The sequence below is a fragment of the Pristiophorus japonicus genome, chromosome 17 (assembly GCF_044704955.1).
Source record: "Pristiophorus japonicus isolate sPriJap1 chromosome 17, sPriJap1.hap1, whole genome shotgun sequence".
NCBI classification, from domain to species: domain Eukaryota; kingdom Metazoa; phylum Chordata; class Chondrichthyes; family Pristiophoridae; genus Pristiophorus; species Pristiophorus japonicus.
In genome coordinates, this window is record NC_091993.1 from 70,775,393 (window position 1) to 70,795,015 (window position 19,623).

The window sequence follows — 19,623 nt, forward strand, 5'->3', positions numbered from 1 at the left end:
ACAGGAAACAAAGGGTAATGGTTGAGAGGAGTTTTTGTGACTGGAAGGCTGCTTCCAGTGGGGTTCCACAGGGCTCAGTACTCGGTCCCTTACTTTTTGTAGTATATACTGTATTAATGATTTAGACTTAAATGTAGGGGGCATGATAAAGAAATTTGCAGATGATACAAAAATTGGCCGTGTGGTTGACAGTGAGGAGAAAAGCTCCAGACTGCAGGAAGATATCGATGAATTGGTCAGTTGGGCAGAAAAGTGGCAAATGGAATTCACTCTAGTAAAGTGTGAGGTAATGCATTTGGAGAGGGGCAACAAGGCAAGGGAATACACAATACATGGGAGGATACTGAGAGATGTGGAGGAACAGAGGGATCTTGGAGTATATGTCCACAGATCCTTAAAGGTAGCAGGACAGGTCGATAAGGTAGTTAAAAAAGCATGCTTTCCTTTATTAGCTGAGGCATGGAATACGAGCAGGGAAGTTATGCTCAAACTGTATAAAACACTAGTTAGGCCACAGCTTGAGTACTACATGCAGTTCTGGTCACCACATTACAGGAAAGATGTGATTGCACTAGAAAGGGTGCCAAGGAGATTTACAAGGATGTTGCCAGGACTGGAAAACTTTAGCTATGAGGAAAGATTGGAAAGACTGGGGTTGTTTTCCTTGGAACAGAGGAGGCTGAGGGAGGATTTAATTGAGGTGTATAAAATTATGAGGGGCCAAGATAGAGTGTAGAGGAAGGACCTATTTCCCTTAGCAGAGGAGTCAATAACCAGGGAGCATAGATTAAAGTAGTTGGTGGAAGGATTAGAGGGGAGATGAGGAAATATTTCTTCATCCAGAGGGTGGTGGGGGTCTGGAACTCACTGCCTGAAAGGGTGGTAGAGACAGAAACCCCCATCACATTTAAATGGTACTTGGATGTGCACTTGAAGAGCTGTAACCTACAGGGCTACAGACCTAGTGCTGGAAGGCGAGATTAGGCTGGGTAACTCTCTTTCGACTGGCACAGACACGATGGGCCAAGTGGCCTCCTTCTGTGTTGTAATTTTCTATGATTCTATGATTCTATGGGCTGGGCCAGATTGTGGCTTTGTTCTTGTCTGGGCACCACACCTGGAGCACTGTGAGCAGGTCTGGGCACCACACCTGAAGCACTAGGAAGGATATATTGGCCTTGGAGGGAGTGCAGCGTAGGTTGACCAGAATACCTGGACTCCAAAGATTAAATTACGAGGAGAGATTACACAAACTAGTGCTATATTCCCTGGAATTTAGGTTAATAGAAACATAGAAAATAGGGGCAGTAGTAGGCTATTCGGCCTTTCGAGTCTGCACCGCCATTCAATATGATCATGACCATATTCCCGCTTTTCCCCATACCCCTTGATGTATTTTGTATCTAGAAATCTATCTATCTCCTTCTTAAATATATTCAGTGACTTGGCCTCCATAGCCTTCTGCGGTAGAGAATTCCACAGGTTCACCACCTTCTGAGTGAAAAAATTTCTCCTCGTCTCAGTCCTAAATTTCCTACCCCGTATCCTGAGACTGTGATCCCTTGTTCTAGACTTCCCAACCAGGGGAAACATCCTCCCCACATCCAGTCTATCCAACCACGTCAGAATTTTATACGTTTTAATGAGGTCCCCTCTCATTCTTCTAAACTCTAGTGAATACAGGTCTAGTCAACCTAATCTCTCCTCATACGACAGTCCTGCCATCCCAGGAGTCAGTCTGGTGAACCTTCGCTGCACTCTCTCTATGGCAAGTATATCCTTTCTTAGATAAGGAGACCAAAACTGCACACAATACTCCAGGTGTGGTCTCACCAAGGCCCTGTATAACTGTAGTAAGGCATCCTTGCTCCTGTACTCAAATCCTCTTGCAACATACCATTTGCCTTCCTAACTGCTTGCTGCACCTACATGTTTGCTTTCAATGACTGGTGTACAAGGACACCCAGGTCCCTTTGTACATCGACATTTCCCAAGCCATCATCATTTAAATAATACTTTGTCTTTAATTTTTTCCTACCAAGGGGTGATTTGATCGAAGTTGTTAAGCTATTAATGGAAACTGATAAGGTAGACAGAGATAAATTATTTCCACTGGTTGGGGAGTCTAGGAATAGGGGGCATAGTCTAAAAATTAGAACCAGGCCTTTCCAGAGTGAAGTTAAGAAACACTTCTACAGGCAAAGTATGGTAGAAGTTTGAAACTCTTTCCCCACAAAGCTGTTGATGCCAGGTCACTTGTTAATTTTAAATCTGAGATTGATATATTTTTGTTAACCAAAGGTATTAAGGGATGGAATTAGGTCACAAATCAGCCATGATCTCAGTGTGTGGTGGAACAGGCTTGAGGGGCTCAATGGCCTACTCTTGTTCCGATGAGATATGGTGATTCCTGCGCCCATCACACGCACCAGGTTGAGATAATCTCTCTGGCTGTGAGTAACCATATGTCTCTGATCTGACAGGATCCGATGATGAGGATGAAGAAAACACAATCGCACAAAAGAACAGCAATAGAAAGGGGAAAGCTTCAAAGAAAAAATCAAAAAATGTAAGTTTATTTTTAGTATAATCCAGACACTGTGAAGTAGTTCTTGATCCCGTTGAACCACCCGTGGTTTGATTAACTTCCGATACTCTGGAAGGCAACAGGGCCCCCATTGACAGTAATTGGAGAGTGGGACTGATGCCAGAGTCAGGAACCCAGCCAGTGTATGCGAGATAAAAACTGGAAGGAGATGGACATGGTAACGGAGTAAGTGTGGCAGTGTGAGGCTGGACTGGTCGCAGAAGTGAATGGCCATAGTCGAGAACTGGGGGTCTGCCAAGGATTAAAGGAAGGAAGGCTAGGAGAGAGATTAAAAAGCAGGACCTCAAAAGGTAGTGATCTCCGGATTACTCCCAGTGCCAGGAGCGAGTGAGTACAGAAATAGGAGGATAGAGCAGATGAATATCTGACTGGAGAGATGTTGCAGGCGGGAGGGCTTTAGTTTCCTGAGGCATTGGGACCGCTTCTGGGGGAAGTGGGACCTGTACAAGCCGGACGGGTTGCACCTCAACAGAGCCGGGACCAATATCCTCGCGGGGGGGGGGTTTCTAGTGATATTGGGGAGGATTTAAATTAGCTTGGCAGGGGGCTGGGAACCTGAAACTGGATTCAGTAGGGAGGGGAGTAAAGCTGGAATTAGAAAGCAAAAATAAAGTAAGTGAGTTTGAAGGAGAGAGGAAACAAGTAGGAAAAAAGGGTAAAAAAACAAATTTAAAGGCACTTTGTCCAAATGCACCTAGCATTTGTAACAAAATAGATGAGTTGATGGCACAAATTGAGACAAATGGGTATGATTTGATAGCCATTACAGAGATGTGGTTGCAAGGTGACTAGGACTGGGAATTAAATATTCAGGAATTTTTGACAATCCGAAAGGACAGACAGAAAGGAAAAGGAGGTGGGTAGCTCACTACAATGGAATCACTGCAATAGTGAGAAACGATATTGGCTCAAATGATTAGGATGTTGAAACAGTTTGGGTGGATATAAGGAATAACAAAGGGAAAAAGTCACTGGTGGGTGTAGTCTATAGGCCCCCTAACAGTAGCAACTCTGTTGGTCGGAGCATAAACCAGGAAAAAAGTGGGGGCTTGTAAAAAGGGAACAGCAATAATCATGGGTGATTTTAACTTCCATATTGATTGGACAAATCAAATTGGTCAGGGTAACCTTCAGGAAGCTGGAGTTCAGAAGAATGAGAGGTGATCTTATCGAAACGTATAAGATTATGAGGGGGGCTTGACAAGGTGGATGCAGAGAGGATGTTTTCACTGATGGGGGAGACTAGAACTAGACGGCATGATCTTAGAATAAGGGGCCATCCATTTAAAACTGAGATGAGGAGTAATTTCTTCTTTCAGAGGGTTGTGGATCTGTGGAATTCACTGCCTCAGAGAGCTGTGGAAGCTCGGACATTGAATAAATTTAAGACAGAAATAGACAATTTCTTAAACAATAAGGGAATAAGGGGTTATGGGGAGCGGGCAGGGAAATGGAGCTGAGTCCATGATCAGATCAGCCATGATCGTATTAAATGGCGGAGCAGGCTCAAGGGGCCGAATGGCCTACTCCTGCTCCTATTTCTTATGTTCTTATGAAATGGGATATTTTTGACACATGACTATCTTGTGTGGGTACATCAGAGATCACAAGTTGCTGCTAAGGGGTTAGGCACCGGGATAGGACATGCATTGAGATGACCATGAGTGCAGTGGGGGTTGTATCACCAGCCTTACATTCGTGCCACTGACTGCTAAATGAATGCTGCCACCATTCAGTAACACGACTTGAGAATCCGATATTCTTCAGCCTTAAACGTGAGAGGACTGAGGTCACCCAAGGGACGACCAGTTGGATTGTACCCACTGTGCCCATGGCACAGACTTCTTGAAGGGCAAATTCAGCTGGCCTCGGTCAGGGGGATCCAGGCGCAGTTACAATGGAGCAGGACCACTACCCTTCCCGTCCACGATCCACTGTGCTTTCAGAATCCCTGATTTTTCAGGGTCTGAGGAGCCAGTCTGAGTCAGGCAGGAGCCTTCATGCATTAACACGAATTGGGGGCCTATTACATCAATGGGACCCTGACACCACTGTGACCAGGGGGTCAGCAGTGTGGCCACTCTGACAGCAAGTACCTGGCCAAAACCACCGAAGGTATATTTAATCCTTTCTCTTGTGGGGCCACGCGAGGTGTAGGTGTGTCCCTCTCAGCCCCACAAGGCAAGTTGGGCTTTCCTTGGCCGGACGCCCCCACACCCCCAACCATTGACCAGCCTGGAGCCCCTGACCCCACTCTTACCTTGGGCCTGGCGAAAAGCCTCCGAGCTGCCAAATTTGATGCTGCTTCCCGCTGACTTCCTGGTTGGAAAGTCAGCCATGGCTTGTCAATGGGAACTGGGCATCAAAATGGGCTGGGCCTCCCATTGCCACTTCCGCACAGGCCTGCCGCTCGCTAGGCTGGTTTCCCGCCCAGGAGTTAAAATTCCCACCTTCATTCCTGACTAACCCTTAATATCAAGAGGTGGCCACCCAGTTCTAAAAAATCTTCAACGTCCTCCTGCTTATGTACAAACTGCGCTGTATGCGCTCCCGCATATATCAGAAATGAGAGCGAGCAGACAATCTAGTGATCCACCAACCGATGGCTGCACTGAGGGGTGGAAGAGGTGATGTTTGCTAGAGCAGGGCAGATGATGTCCTGCTCGAGTCCGCAGTGGAGCGCTGATCATGTCAGGGTGGGTCATCACCCATTTTCTGTTTCCAGGATAGCGTTACATCCAGGGCAGAGTCTCCCATCGTGGAGGTCGACGACCTGGAGAAGTTTGTGTTGAGGCCTGCAGCGCAGGGCGTGACCATCAAGTGCAGAGTCACGAGAGACAAGAAAGGCATGGACCGAGGCCTGTACCCCACGTACTACCTACACCTGGACACAGACGAGAGTAAAAAGGTAGAGTAGCAAAATCATCATCATAGGCAGTCCCTCGGAATCGAGGAAGACTTGCTTCCACTCTAAAAATGAGTCCTTAGGTGGCTGAATAGTCCAATATGAGAATCACAGTCCCTGTCACAGGTGGGACAGACAGTCGTTGGGGGAAGGGGTGGATGGGACTGGTTTGCCGCCCGCTCTTTCCGTTGTTTGCGCTTGGTTTCTGCATGCTCTCGGCGATGTGTAGCAAAATACACCGGCGGAATCTGCGGGCCTTCCTTCAGGTGCCGAGGGTTGAGATGGATTGGCAATTCTAGTTTGGTTAGGAATTTTTTGTGGCCTTTTATCAGATTTTATCTCATGAATATCTCTGACTGAGCTGTCCCCATCCTTACTGGTGTTTGGCCTCTGGTTTTCACAGTGTAAACTTTGCTTTGGCTGATTAAGAAGTTCTTTAAAAAGCAAGCAGAAGATGCTGGGCAGGGAACAGTGGAAGAGCTAGGTTATTCCGTGACTGACAGAGACCCAGTTACATTTTACAGTCGGACAACATTTTTAACTAGCTGTAACATTGTTTTCCACTCTAACTGTGACTGCCTAGTGCATCAATATTCTACAAAAGAAAAACTTTAAAAGATTCAATTACAGATGGAGCAACCATTACCATCAGCACCGGCCTCAGTGCAGAGCTCCACACGGAGCCTCAGCACAGAGCCTGAGCACAGAGCCCAACACAATGGGCCCAATTTTGGCAATGACTTGCATCAATTTTTTTGGAGTAAGTTGTTTTTTCTGGCAGAAGTTAAAAAATGCCATTTTTCCCCAAAAATTTGCTCCAGAGTAAGTCAGTTAGGTATGATTTTTTTTTAGGTCAGTTTTTTTTTCAAAAGGGGGCATTCCCAGACACTTACACCAGTTTTGGCCATTTATGCCACTTTGGCCAGCAAAAACGTACTCTAGATCCACTTAGATCAGCGTATGTGGCCAGCTCTGAAAAACCTTGCGGGCAGTGAAGAAAAAGCAGCGCACATTCGGCAGGGATAGGGGAGGGAAGGGAACTGGAGAGGCCAACCCAGCACCAAACATTGCAAGGAAAAGCTCAAACAATTAAAATACTAATAAAAATGAAGTAAATCCTACCTTAATCTTTGAAGTCGGCCCGGGAAGAAGGAAGCGGGCCGGCCTGTGCGTGAGGCCATTCAGCCTGGGATAGAGGTGGGAAGACACGCACCGGGAGTCCAGAGCGACCGGAGAAATGCGAGCTGCTGGCCACGATGTCACGGGGGGGGGGCGGGGGGGCGCCGCTACGTAGTGCCAAGTTTCGCCGCTATTGCACATGCGCGCACATCGGGCCGATACCACTGTGCATTCGCGCAGGTGCCAGCACTGTTTTACTGTTTTCGGCGCTGCCCTGTTGCTCCGCCCCCCCACTTCGGAATGCACGCCACGCTGGGACTCCGGGGACTCAGAAGAGTGGCCAGGATGGGTGACTTTTTTCCGGGGCCGTTTCCAGCATGCAAAGTCAAATGCGCCGAAAAAAGGGGTTGGGCAAAATTGAGCCCACAGTCTTAGCGTAGAGCTGCACACACAGCCTCAGCACAGAGCTCCACACCGAGGCCAACACAGAGTTCCACACAAAGCCTCAGCGCAGAGCCCAACACACAGTCTTAGCGCAGAGCTCCACACCGAGGCCAACACAGAGTTCCACACAGAGCCTCAGCGCAGAGCCCAGCGCAAAACCTCAGCACAGAGCTCCACACACAGCTCCACATGGAGCCTCATCACAGAGCCCAACACACAGCCTCAGCACAGAGCTCCACACTGAGGCCAACACAGAGCTCCACACAGAGCCTCAGCACAGAGCTCCACAGTGCAGTGCCACACACAGCCTCAGCGCAGAGCTCCACACCGAGGCCAACGCACAGTTCCACACAGCCTCAGCGCAGAGCTGCACACAGAGCCCAAAGCTCCACGATACATTCCAGGCTATCGTTAGCTAGCACTAACAAAGGGTAGCAGAGGGATACTAGTAAATATCGCAACATTTCCCATGAGAACAGTTGGGAACTGTGGTTGACTTAGCAGAAGATATGCCCCATTTAAGGACAACAGTGGACTTCTCAACATCCATCAGTATTAATGTGACACAGATATGCTTCTGCGGGGAGGATTTGATACTGTTCTTGTCTCTCCAGAAAGAAAGTAATGGAACGTTGCATCCGTTCACTGAGCTCTCCTTCCCGTAGCCTATCTGAAAATGATGCAGCAAGTCACCAGTGAGGGAGGGAGGTGGGAGGGTCAGTAAATGTAGGGATCTGAACATTTGGGTCATTAGTTCGATCAGCAGAGTTGGCAAGCTGGCCACAAACACCGTCACATGTTATAGAATGACTGACATCCCAGGCTGCACAGTGGCTCACGGCACGACACAGTAACGCTCGCATTACACTGGTCCACTTGAACCAGAGGTTACTCAGTGCTGAAAGTCACATTAATGAACAGTCGAGGTTGAACCGATTGGAATTTAGATTCGCACATTACATCATTGGCTAATCTGGGTAGTAACTGTGCGTCTAACTAAATCCCTCCTTCCTCACAGGTTTTCCTGCTCGCTGGGAGGAAGCGGAAGAAGAGCAAGACGTCCAATTACCTCATTTCAATCGATCCGACGGACCTGTCCCGAGGAGGAGAGAACTTCATTGGAAAGCTCAGGTTGTGCCTCTTACCGTTTGCCCATCCCTTCTGTAGTAGTGGTAACGTAGAGTACGGTATAAACCAGGAAAGTACAGGTGCATGCAACAATAATCGTGGGGGCCTTTAATCTAAATAGAGACTGGGCAAACTAAATTTGCAGTAATAGTGTGAAGGACGAATTCATGGAATGTATACAAGATAGTTTTCTAGATCAGGATGTTGAGGAACCAACTCGGGAACAGGCAACTCACCACTGCTGCCGCCCACTGCCACCAACATTCCTCTGAAAGATCTGCCCAGTGCCACTTTCGGGGTGGGCTGGAGCGGGCAGGGCGGGGAGAGCCGCCGGGAATCGCCCGCTGACGTCAGTGGCCGGCCGAGTGGCGCAACTGACATCCCGCCCGCCGAGCTTCCAGATTCCTGCGGGCGGGAGTCGTCGCCAGAATGGGGTTGGACCGCTGGCTGGAGGCTGGTCTGTCCCCGACGGTAAGTATGAAGAACCTGACAAAAAAGTAAGTGAACATTTCATATATTTTTTTCCACAGCGACTCACCTGGATGGGGTCCCCTGAAGGTCCGATAGTTGTATTTTTTACTGATGATTTTTTTTTCCAGCTCTTCGACCCTCCGTGGGCCCGACTCCATCCTCGGCAGCACTTGGGCGGCAAGCGCCTCTGCCGGCGAGAATGAGACCTCCTGCCCGCTGCCGCCCAGATTGGCGGCGTACATCGTCCATTTGCCGCCCGCCGACCTTCGAGGGACCGCGGCGATGAATATCCCACTCAAAGTACCGTCCGGTACCTCGGCAGCACTTTGGGAGGCACTTGGGCGGCGGAGGCCTTGATGAAAATCGGCTCCATAGTATTCTGCAATGAGAAAGAGTTAATTAATAACCTTGTAGTAAAGGGGCCCTTGGGGAAGAGTGACCATAATATGATAAAATTTTACATTAAGTTTGAAAGGGATTTAGTTAAGTCTGAAACTAGGGTCTTAAATCTAAACAAAATCTAAACTATGTAGGTATGATGGTAGAGTTGGCTAAGGTAGATTTGGAAACTACATTAAAATATATGATGGTAGATAAGCAATGGCTAGCATTTAAATACATAATTTACAATAAACACACATTCCTTTAAGGCACAAAAGTCACACAGGAAAAAGTGGTCCAACAATGGCTAAGAGAAGTTAAAGATAGTATTAGATCAAAGGAAGAGGCTTATAATGTTGTCAAAAAGAGCAGTAAGCCTGAGGATTGGGAGGATTTTACAATTCAACAAAGGAGGACCAAGAAATTGATAAAGAATGGAAAAATAGGATATGAGAGTAAACTAGTGAGATACATAAAAATAGACGGTAAAAGCTTCTATAGGTATGTAAAAAGGAAAAGATTAGCAAAAGTAAATGTGAGTCCCCTACAGGCTGAGACAGGAGAAATTATAATGGAGAATAAGGAAATGGCAGAGAAATTAAACAACACTGTGTGTCTGTCTTCATGGAAGAAGACACAAAAAACCTCCTGGAAAAAATGATGTACCTAGGGTCTAGCGAGAATGAGGAACTGAAAGAAGTTAGTATTAGTAAAAAGAATAGTACCGAAGAAATTAATGGGACTGAAAGCTGATAACTCCCTGGATCTGATGGCTTACATCCTAGGGTTTTGAAAGAGGTGGCTATAGAGATAGTGGATGCATTGGTTGTCATCTTCTAAAACTCCATAGATTCTAGAACGGTTCCCGCAGATTGGAAGGTAACTCATGTAACCCCGCTATTTAAGAAAGGAGGGAGAGAGAAAACGGGGAACTACAGACCAGTTAGTCTGACATCAGTCGTAGGGAAAATGCTAGAATCTATTATTAAGGATGTGGTAACAGGGCATTTTGAAAATAATAATAGGATTGGGCAGAGTCAACATGGAGTTATGAAAGGGAAATCATGTTTGACAACTCTGTTAAGAGTTTTTTGAATTTGTAACTAGCAGAATAGATAAGGGATGTGGTGTATTTGGATTTTCAGAAGGCATTCAATAAGGTTCCACACAAGAGGTTATTGAACAAAATGAGGGCTCATGGGATTTGGGGTAATATACTAGCATGGATTGAGAATTGATTAATGAACAGAAAATATAGGGTAGGAATAAACGGATCATTTTTGGGTTGGCAGGCTGTAACTAGTGGGGTACCGCAAGGATCGGTGCTTGGGCCTCAGCTATTCACAATCTATGGAGGCTTGCAAAAAAGGAACGGCAATAATCATGGGTGATTTGAACCTTCATATTGATTAGACAAATCAAATTGGCCAAGGTAGCCTTGAGGAAGAGTTCATAGAGTGTATCCGGTATAGTTTCCTTGAACAGTATGTTGTGGAACCAACCAGGAAGCAGGCTATCTTAGATCTGCTACTGTGTAATGAGACAGGATTAATAAATGATCTCATAGTAAAGGATCCTCTAGGAAAGAGTGATCATAGCATGGTTGAATTTCAAATTCAGTTGGAGGGTGAGAAAGTTGGATTTCAAACCAGCGTACTAAGCTTAAATAAAGGAGACTATAAAGGTATGAAGGCAGAGTTGGCTAAAGTGGACTGGGAAAATAGATTAAAGTGTGGGATGGTTGATGAGTAGTGGTGGACATTTAAGGAGTTAATTCATAACTCTCAACATAAATATATCCCAATGAGAAGGAAAGACTGTAAGAGAAGGGATAACCATCCGTGGCTAACTAAGGAAATAAGGGATGGTATCACATTGAAAACAAGGGCATACAAAGTGGCCAAGACGAGTGGGAGGCCAGAGGATTGGGAAACTTTTAAAAACCAGAAAATAATAAAGAGATGGAGGACAGATTATGAAAGTAAACTAGCAAGAAATATAAAAACAGATAGTATAAGTTTCTGCAGGTATATAGGGCTAGAATTTCCCTAACCTGTTTTCTGGCACCCTCACTCGAAGTGCGTCGCTTTTCTCCGCCTCCAAGTGTGCCGAAAAAAGACCTCCGTATTCTGGCCGCTCCCCAGCCTCTCTGCCATCGTGGTGCAGTGTGGTCCAATGGATTGGGGATGGAGCCAGAATCTGTGCACATGTGCAGTAGCTCCTGGCAGGCCGTTTCTGCAAGCACGCGCTGCAGGCTGTGTGGGAGGGGCCCGAAGCACGCCGTCCCAAGCCCAGGCCGAATGGGCTCTCTCATCGGCGGTCAGAGTCTGCACATGTGTCATCTGATTGTTTTCTTCCCTTCATGTCAAAAGATGAGTTGATTCCTTTCAGGCTTGAATTAGGGGATTTACAGATTAGAAACACTTTCAGAAAATCAAGCTGGAACTTTGGCCTGGGAGGGGCCCGTGGTGATGGTTCTTGAGTCCACCAGTGGCGACGCCTCTGACCTGATTGTAAAACTCCTGAAGAGTTTCTGGGGGTCTGGGTTTGTAACTCTCGACCAGATGAACCGGGAATTCATGCAGGTGTTTGATGCCATGCTGGACATCAGTTTAGATGTGATTCGCAAGAGGGTACATCCACCTCCCCCCTCCTCTCACCCCCTTGCCCCCCTACCCACCTCCTCCTCTCCCCCCCTCTCCTCTCTCCACCACTCCCTCACCTCCCCCCCCCTCCCTCCACCCCTCCTAGCCCTGGCTGAAAGGGCTCCCTCATCGGCGGCCCGCTGTGTTCCCTAAGGTAGGACTTCTATTTTTTATTTGTTATTTACTGATTGATTTTGGTGCTTTAGGTGCAGGGTTCCTTCTATTTTTTTATTTGTTATTTATTGATTGCTTATTACTTTGGTCTTGGTGCTTTAGAGGCAGGGTTCCTTATATTTTATGTGTTAATTAATTGCTTATTACTTTTTGTGCTTTGTTTGGTGCTTGGTGATGCTTTAAATGTAGTTACTTGCACCGATTCCTTAACTGTAAGTAAGGTCTTTCTGTGCGGACAAAAGTGGACACATACACTGCCCTAAATTAGTTTAGTACAACTTCTTTCTGGCCAAATTGGCATAAATGGTGTAAGTGGTTGGGACTGCCCCTTTTGGAAAAAAAAACTGACCCAACAAAAAACCTAACTAACTCACTTACACTGGCGCAAATTAAATGGCCATATTTGCAACTAAAAGGATACACCAGAAAAATCAAGTTACACCAAAAAAAACAGTGCAACTCATGAGGAAATTTGGGCCCATAAAAAGGAAAAGAGTGGCTAAAGTAAATGTTGGTCCCTTTGAGGTTGAGGCTGGGGAATTAATAATGGAGAACAGGGAAATGGCAGAGACTTTGAACAGATATTTTGTATCAGTCTTCAAGGTAGAAGACACTAAAAACATCCCAATAGTGGATAATCAAGGGGATATAGGGAGAGGGGAACTTAAAACAATTACTATCACTATTGAAGAAGTACTCAGTAAAATAATGGGACCAAAGGTGGACAAATCCCCTGGACCTGACGGCTTACATCCTAGAGTCTTAAAAGAAGTGGCTGCAGAGATAGCGGATTGGTTGTGATCTACCAAAATTCCCTGGATTCTGGAGAGGTTCCAACGAATTGGAAAACTGCAAAGGTAACACTCCTATTTAAAAAAGGAGGGAGACAGAAAGCAGGAAACTATAGACCAGTTAGCCTAACATCTGTCGTTGGGAAAATGCTGGAGTCCATTATTAAGGAAGCAGTAGCGGGACATTTGGAAAAGCATAATTCAGTCAAGCAGAATCTGCATGGTTTTATGAAAGGCAAATCATGTTTGACAAACTTGCTGGAGTTCTTTGAGGATGTAACGAGCAGGGTAGATAAGGGGGAACCAGTTGATGTGGTGTATTTGGATTTCCAGAAAGCATTCAATAAGGTGCCACATAAAAGGTTATTGCACAAGATAAAAGTTTACGATGTTGGGATAAATATATTAGCATGGATAGAGGTTTGGTTAACCAAAAGAAAACAAAGAGTCAGGATAAATGGGTCATTTTCCCGTTGGCAAACTTTAACTAGTGCGGTGCCATGGGGATTGGTGCTGCGGCCTCAACTATTTACAATCTATATTAATGACTTGGATGAAGGGACCGAGTGTAATGTAGCCAAGTTTGCTGATGATGCAAAGATGGTGGGAAAGCAAGTTGTGTGGAGGACACAAAAAATCTGCAAAGGGATATAGACAGGCTAAGTGAGTGGGCAAAAATTTGGGAGATGGAGTATAATGTGCGAAAGTGTGAGGTTATCCACTTTTGGTAGAAAAAATAAAAAAGCAAATTATTATTTGGAGAAAAATTGCATAATGCTGCAGTACATAGGGATGAAACACAAAAAGTTAATATGCAGGTACAGCAAGTAATCAGAAAGGCAAATGGAATTTCACAGGGAGTTTTGCTAGTGCTTTGGGGAGAGTTTAAATTAACTTGGCAGGGGGATGGGAACCTGAGAACAAATTCAATAGGGAAGGAAGTAAAGCTGAAATTGCAAAGCAAGAATGTAGAAAGTAAATTTATAAGACAGAGGAAACAAGGGTTAGTAAGTAGTAATCAAGGAGGTCTTCCTGTGTTAAATGATATATACTTTAATGCAATGAGTATAGCAAATAAACTGAGCTGAGAGAACAGGTATACACTTGGGAGTATGACATTATAGCCATTACAGAGACATGGCTAAAAGAGGGGCAGGTTTGGCAGCTCAATATTCCTGGTTACAGGATTTTTAGACAAGACAGAGAGGGGGTAAAAAGGAGGAATGGTCGCGGCATTGATTAAAGAAACTATTACAGCTATGAGGAGGGATGATATGTGAGAGGGATCATCAAACGAGGCCATATGGGTCGAATTGAATAATAAAAAAGGGGCGATCACACTGCTGAGCATGTATTATAGACCCCCAAACAGTGGGAGGGAGATAGAAGAGCAAATATGTAGGAAAATCTCTGAAGTCCAAAAACGATAGGGCAGTAATAGTAGGGGAGTTCAACTATCCTAATATTGATTGGGACAAATATGGTGTGCAGGGTATAGAGGGTGTGGAATTCCTAAAATGCATTCAAGATAACTTTTTTAGTCAGTATGTAACAAGCCCAACAAGAGAGGGGGTGGTTTTGGATTTAGTTTTGGGGAATAAAGCTGGGCAGGTGGAAGGGGTATCAGTGGGAGAGCACTTGGGTGCTAGTGACCATAATTCAGTCAGATTCAAGGTAGTTATGGATAAGGACAAGGATAGGCCAGGAATAAAAGTCCCAAATTGGGGAAAAGATAACTTTGCTAAGTTGAGAAGTGATTTGGCCACAGTGGACTGGAAACAGCTACTTGTGGGTAAATCAGTGTTGGAACAGCGGGAGGCATTCAAGGAGGAGATCCGAAAGGCTCAGGTCAAACATATGCCCTTAAAGCAAAAGGGTGGGAATAACAATTCTAGAGCCCCCTGGATGTCTAGGGTCCTATAGGGGAGGAAAAAGAAAAAAAGGGAAGCTTATGTCACATACCGAGGGCTAAATACTGTAGAATCTCTGGAGGAATATAGGAAGTTCAGAGGTGAAATTAAAAAGGATATTAGGAATGCTAAGAGAGAGCATGAAAAATTCTTGGCAATTAAAATCAAGGAAAACTCAAAGATATTCAATAAATATATTAAAATCAAGAGGATAACTAAAGAAAGGGTAGGGCCTATTAGAGACCATGAGGGTAATCTTTATGTGGAGGCAGAAGATGTTGGTATGATTTTTAATGAATATTTTGCATCTGTTTTCACAAAGGAAAGAGGTAATGCAAATATTGCTATGGAGGAGGAGTGTGATATTCTGGATGAAATAAACATAATGAGAGAGGAGGTATTAAGAGGTTTAGCAGCTTTGAAAGTGGATAAGTCTCCAGGCCCAGATGAAATGCATCCCAGGCTGTTGAGCGTAGCAAAAGAGGAAATTGCAGAGGCTTTGACCATCATTTTCCAGTTCTCTTTGGATTTAGGCATGGTGCCGGAGGACTAGAAGATTGATAATGCGGAACCCTTGTTTAAGAAGGGAGAAAGGGATAGGCTGAGTAATTACAGGCCTGTCAGCCTAACCTCAGTGATGGGAAAATTATTGGAAAAAATCCTGAAGGACAGAGGGCTGTGGATGCTCAGTCTTTGAGTATATTCAAGATGGAGATTGCTAGATTTTTGGATATTAAGGGAATCAAGGGATATGGGGACAGTGCAGGAAAGTGGAGTTGAGGTAGAAGATCAGCCATGATCTCATTGAATGATGGAGCAGGCTCGAGGGGCCGAATGGTCTACTCCTGCTCCTAATTCTTATGTTCTTATGTTCCAACCTTACCAATGACCAAATCCAACTGTTGATCACCTGCGGTGTGACGAAGCACTCCTTGGCATCTTCCATAAACTAGTCCATTACTGTAGCGGGTGGCTCTGTCACGCACAAGCAGATACACAAATCCAGCGCTCGGTTCACCAAAAATACTATCCTGGTCTGCTGTAGGAGGTGGTTCGGGAGGACCAGGGGGTCACACGTTATATAAGGTCAGGATTTGGGTCTTTTCCCAGAGAATGGTGGACCTCTGGACCAGGCTGCTGTCTCGTGCGATGGAATTCCTTCAAGCAAGGGCTAGACCTGTTTCTGGCTGGGGCAGGGATCACCTTGTACAAAAGGTAAATACTGTATGGCATTAGTCACCACCGGAATCATCTCCTGGATTAGTTTTGATCGTGTAAAGGTGGGGGGAGGCGGGGGTAGTCGTAGACGGATTTTGTTTGGGGTCTGAGATTTTATCTGATTTGTCGCCTCTCCCAGGGAATCACATGGTTTTGGATGGGATGGAGACAGATTGTTTATATTGTCATACACAAGGTATACACGTGACTGGCTGGATGGACCAGACTGTCCTTCCCTATTCATCATTACCTGAATGGTCGTATGCTCACCTCTTGAACTCTTTCTCTCCCTTGCTCCCTTTGTGACTGTGTTGATAATTAGTGGCCCTTGGTGTAGCCCAGCTTTATTTCGGTCTGTTTGAACTTTCTAAGGTCGAACCTGATGGGGACCAAGTTTACAGTGTTTGACAATGGGGTCAACCCTGAGAGGGGAAAGATCAATCGCTCCAACGTCCGTCAGGAGATTTCAGCCGTCGTTTACGTAAGTGTCAAGAGACGAGATTGTCTTACCAAATTACCTTTCGCCAGCTGTAGGCTTGTATTATACTTTCATAGAAAGAAAGCAAGGACTTGCATTTCAATAGCACTTTTCATGACCTTGGGATGTCCCAAAACGCAGGAAACACGGTAGCAGGAAGTGATGTGAATGTCTAAATGATGTCATCAGTGCCTAAGCGGCAAACTGGCCAATTGTCTGGCACCAATACCAACCCTGAGCAGGAAATGAGGCGGAGCACGCAATGAGCAGAAATCTGTTGCAATGCATCGGCACCCGTTCTCCGAATCAGGGAGGCCCACTTTACAGCCATTGGGCAACTGATCACAAAGTCCACCCTAATGTGTGCTTTCTCTGACCTAAGCCAGGGCTCTATCTCAGGGCCACCTCAGTAGCAGTGTAGATACTGGATTCTTTTCCCTTCAATCTGTTTCAGCGAATTCACTGACACACGAACACTTTTAGTCTTAGCAGCATAAGATCTTTATTCGAGATTCTCCGGCCGGGACCTGTTAAGATAAAGGGAATACCCTCGATTTGAGCGTGTCCACCTCTCTCTTGACAAGTCTCGTAACAGTACAAAAGCTCAATATTTATACATTGTTACAGCAGAACATATTTGAGTGGCACTCAGTTTATACAATCATTGGTCGACTTCCCCCATAGCATACCCAATTGCAGGCTAACAACTCTCCAAATAGGGCGGGCTCCAGGGATGTGTTTATAGTTTCGTTTTACATAGCATTTCCCTATTTTACGGCTGGTTATAGCAGCCCCTCGTCTGACTCATGCCTGACTTTGCTTTTTCGCGTAACTCGTGTTTGACCACAACTCTGAGTAACCCCTTTTTGTGTCGACATTGCAAATATCACAGCTTGACATTTTCTTTTAGCTATCTTCCCATGATCCTTTTCAACTGACACATTCACAACTCTTCTATTCACATTCTCAGCAGGAGTGAGCGTGATGGCAGCCTCCTCCTCAATGAGACATGGCTCTGAGGCTCGACCTTCGCTTGCTAGGTCATGAGCAGGCCCTGCAACTACTGCCAGCCTGCTGCTCCTACCCTGAGCATGCCACTTCCTTCCCACAGCCTGCCACTTCCTTCCCACATCCTGGCATTTCCTGCCCACAGCCTGCCACTTCCTGTCTACATCCTACCACTTCCTGCCCACAGCCTACCACTTCCGGCCTACATCCTACCACTTCCTGCCCAAATCCTGGCGCTTCCTGCCCACATCCTGGCACATCCTGATTCCTTTGAGGAGGAGACCACCAGCTGGGCTGGACCGATTGGGCGTTACCCTCAAAGGTACCTCCTTATAGATGACCAGGGTTCAACATGGGAACGACTGAAGACATATAAACATATGAAAACATACTGGGCCATTCAGCCCATCCTTCGGCCTCACAATACAGACACAACCCACCTGCACGAGGACATGTCATCTCCTGGGAGAGGCAGAAAAACTGGGTTATTTTAAAAACAGGCCACTTAGCAAAATAAAAATTGGAAAATTCCTCTCTGATACCCTATGAGGTCCACTATCGTGTTTCTCTCCAGCTGACCCTCGGGCCAATCCAGAATTGAGACCCTCCTGTAAATTGCGACCACAAGGCCCAATTGCCACAATCACAGCTTCTGTGAAGCAAGACAGGGTCTACACTTTGAACCTCTGTCCCTTGGACTCCCCTCACACTGAGGCTGTATTTGTCTCCTGCTCCATGTTGGAAGTGTCAGATCAGGGGATTTAATGTGGGGCAAGGTTTACACTTAGTCAGAGAGACTTTGTACGGACAGATAAACCGTGAACCTGGGCACATGTTACAGCGTTCTGATCGACGTGGCGCCCGTGTGTTTTAATGAAGCGTCACACAAAGTTGTAAATTGTTTACAGGAGACAAATGTCCTTGGATTCAAAGGCCCCAGGAAGATGACAGTAATCATCCCAGCGATGGATGAGGACCAGGAACGCATTCCCTTCCGACCGCGCAACGTGAGTTGGAGCAAAACATTAAAAGTGCCCATTCTTTGTTACCTTTAACCAAACACCTTGTCCCTCAACCCGGCTCTGATCCGAGATACCAGGGCCACATGTTGCTGGAGACTACCTGCCACTGAAGTAAACCATCCCACCCCTCCCCCGCACCAGAGTAAACCATCCCACCCCTCCCCCGCACTGGAGTAAACCATCCCACCCCTCCCCTGCACCGGAGTAAACCATCCCACCCCTCCCCCGCACCGGAGTAAACCACCCCACCCCTCCCCCGCACCGGAGTAAACCATCCCACCCCTCCCCAGCACCAGAGTAAACCATCCCACCCCTCCCCCACACCGGAGTAAACCATCCCACACCAGAGTAAACCATCCCACCCCTCCCCCGCACCGGAGTAAACCATCCCACCCCTCCCCCGCACCAGAGTAAACCATCCCACCCCTCCCCCGCACCGGAGTACACCATCCCATCCCTCCCCCACACCGGACTAAACCATCCCACCCCTCCTCCGCACCGGAGTAAACCATCCCACCCCTCCCCCGCACCGGAGTAAACCATCCCATCCCTCCCCCACACTGGAGTAAACCATCCCACCCCTCACTCGCACTGGGGTAAACCATCCCACCCCTCCCCCATACCGGAGAAAACCATCCCACCCCTCCCCCACACTGGAGTAAACCATCCCACCCCTCCCCCGCACCGGAGTAAACCATCCCACCCCTCCCCCACACCGGAGTAAACCATCCCACCCCTCCCCCGCACTGAAGTAAACCATCCCACCCCTCCCCCACACCGGAGTAAACCATCCCACCCCTCCCCCACACTGGAGTAAACCATCCCACCCCTCCCCCGCACCGGAGTAAACCATCCCACCCCTCCCCCGCACCGGAGTAAACCATCCCACCCCTCCCCCGCACCGGAGTAAACCATCCCACCCCTCCCCCACACAGGAAAAAACCATCCCACCCCTCCCCCGCACCAGAGTAAACCATCCCACCCCTCCCCCGCACTGGAGTAAACCATCCCACCTCTCCCCCGCACTGGAGTAAACCATCCCACCCCTCCCCCGCACTGTGGTAAAACATCCCACCCCTCCCCCACACTGAAGTAAACCATCCCACCCCTCCCCCACACTGGAGTAAACCATTCAGCCTCCTGCTGGAGTGTCTGTCAATAAGGGCGGTTCGATAGCACCACTACAGACAGCTGGCCGAGTCTGGAGGGACATAGCTGCCCGACTGGGCCTGCGGCAGGTGATGAGAGAACTAACACAAGGGGAAAACCTACTTGACCTCGTCCTCACCAATCTACCTGTCGCAGATGCATCTGTCCATGA

At 46.9% G+C, this 19,623-nt stretch overlaps 1 protein-coding gene across 4 annotated transcripts in view; it reads left to right on the forward strand.

Moving 5' to 3' along the window:
- Positions 1-19,623, forward strand: part of LOC139227784 (tubby-related protein 3-like) — a 191,424-nt gene that overhangs the window by 164,129 nt on the left and 7,672 nt on the right. For all 4 annotated transcript variants that reach the window (XM_070858823.1, XM_070858824.1, XM_070858826.1 and 1 more), the window contains 5 exons: positions 2,484-2,569; positions 5,334-5,516; positions 8,095-8,207; positions 16,167-16,275; positions 18,189-18,287. In XM_070858823.1, coding sequence (XP_070714924.1) covers positions 2,484-2,569; positions 5,334-5,516; positions 8,095-8,207; positions 16,167-16,275; positions 18,189-18,287 — 590 coding nt within the window. The remainder of the gene's footprint in view (positions 1-2,483; positions 2,570-5,333; positions 5,517-8,094; positions 8,208-16,166; positions 16,276-18,188; positions 18,288-19,623) is intronic.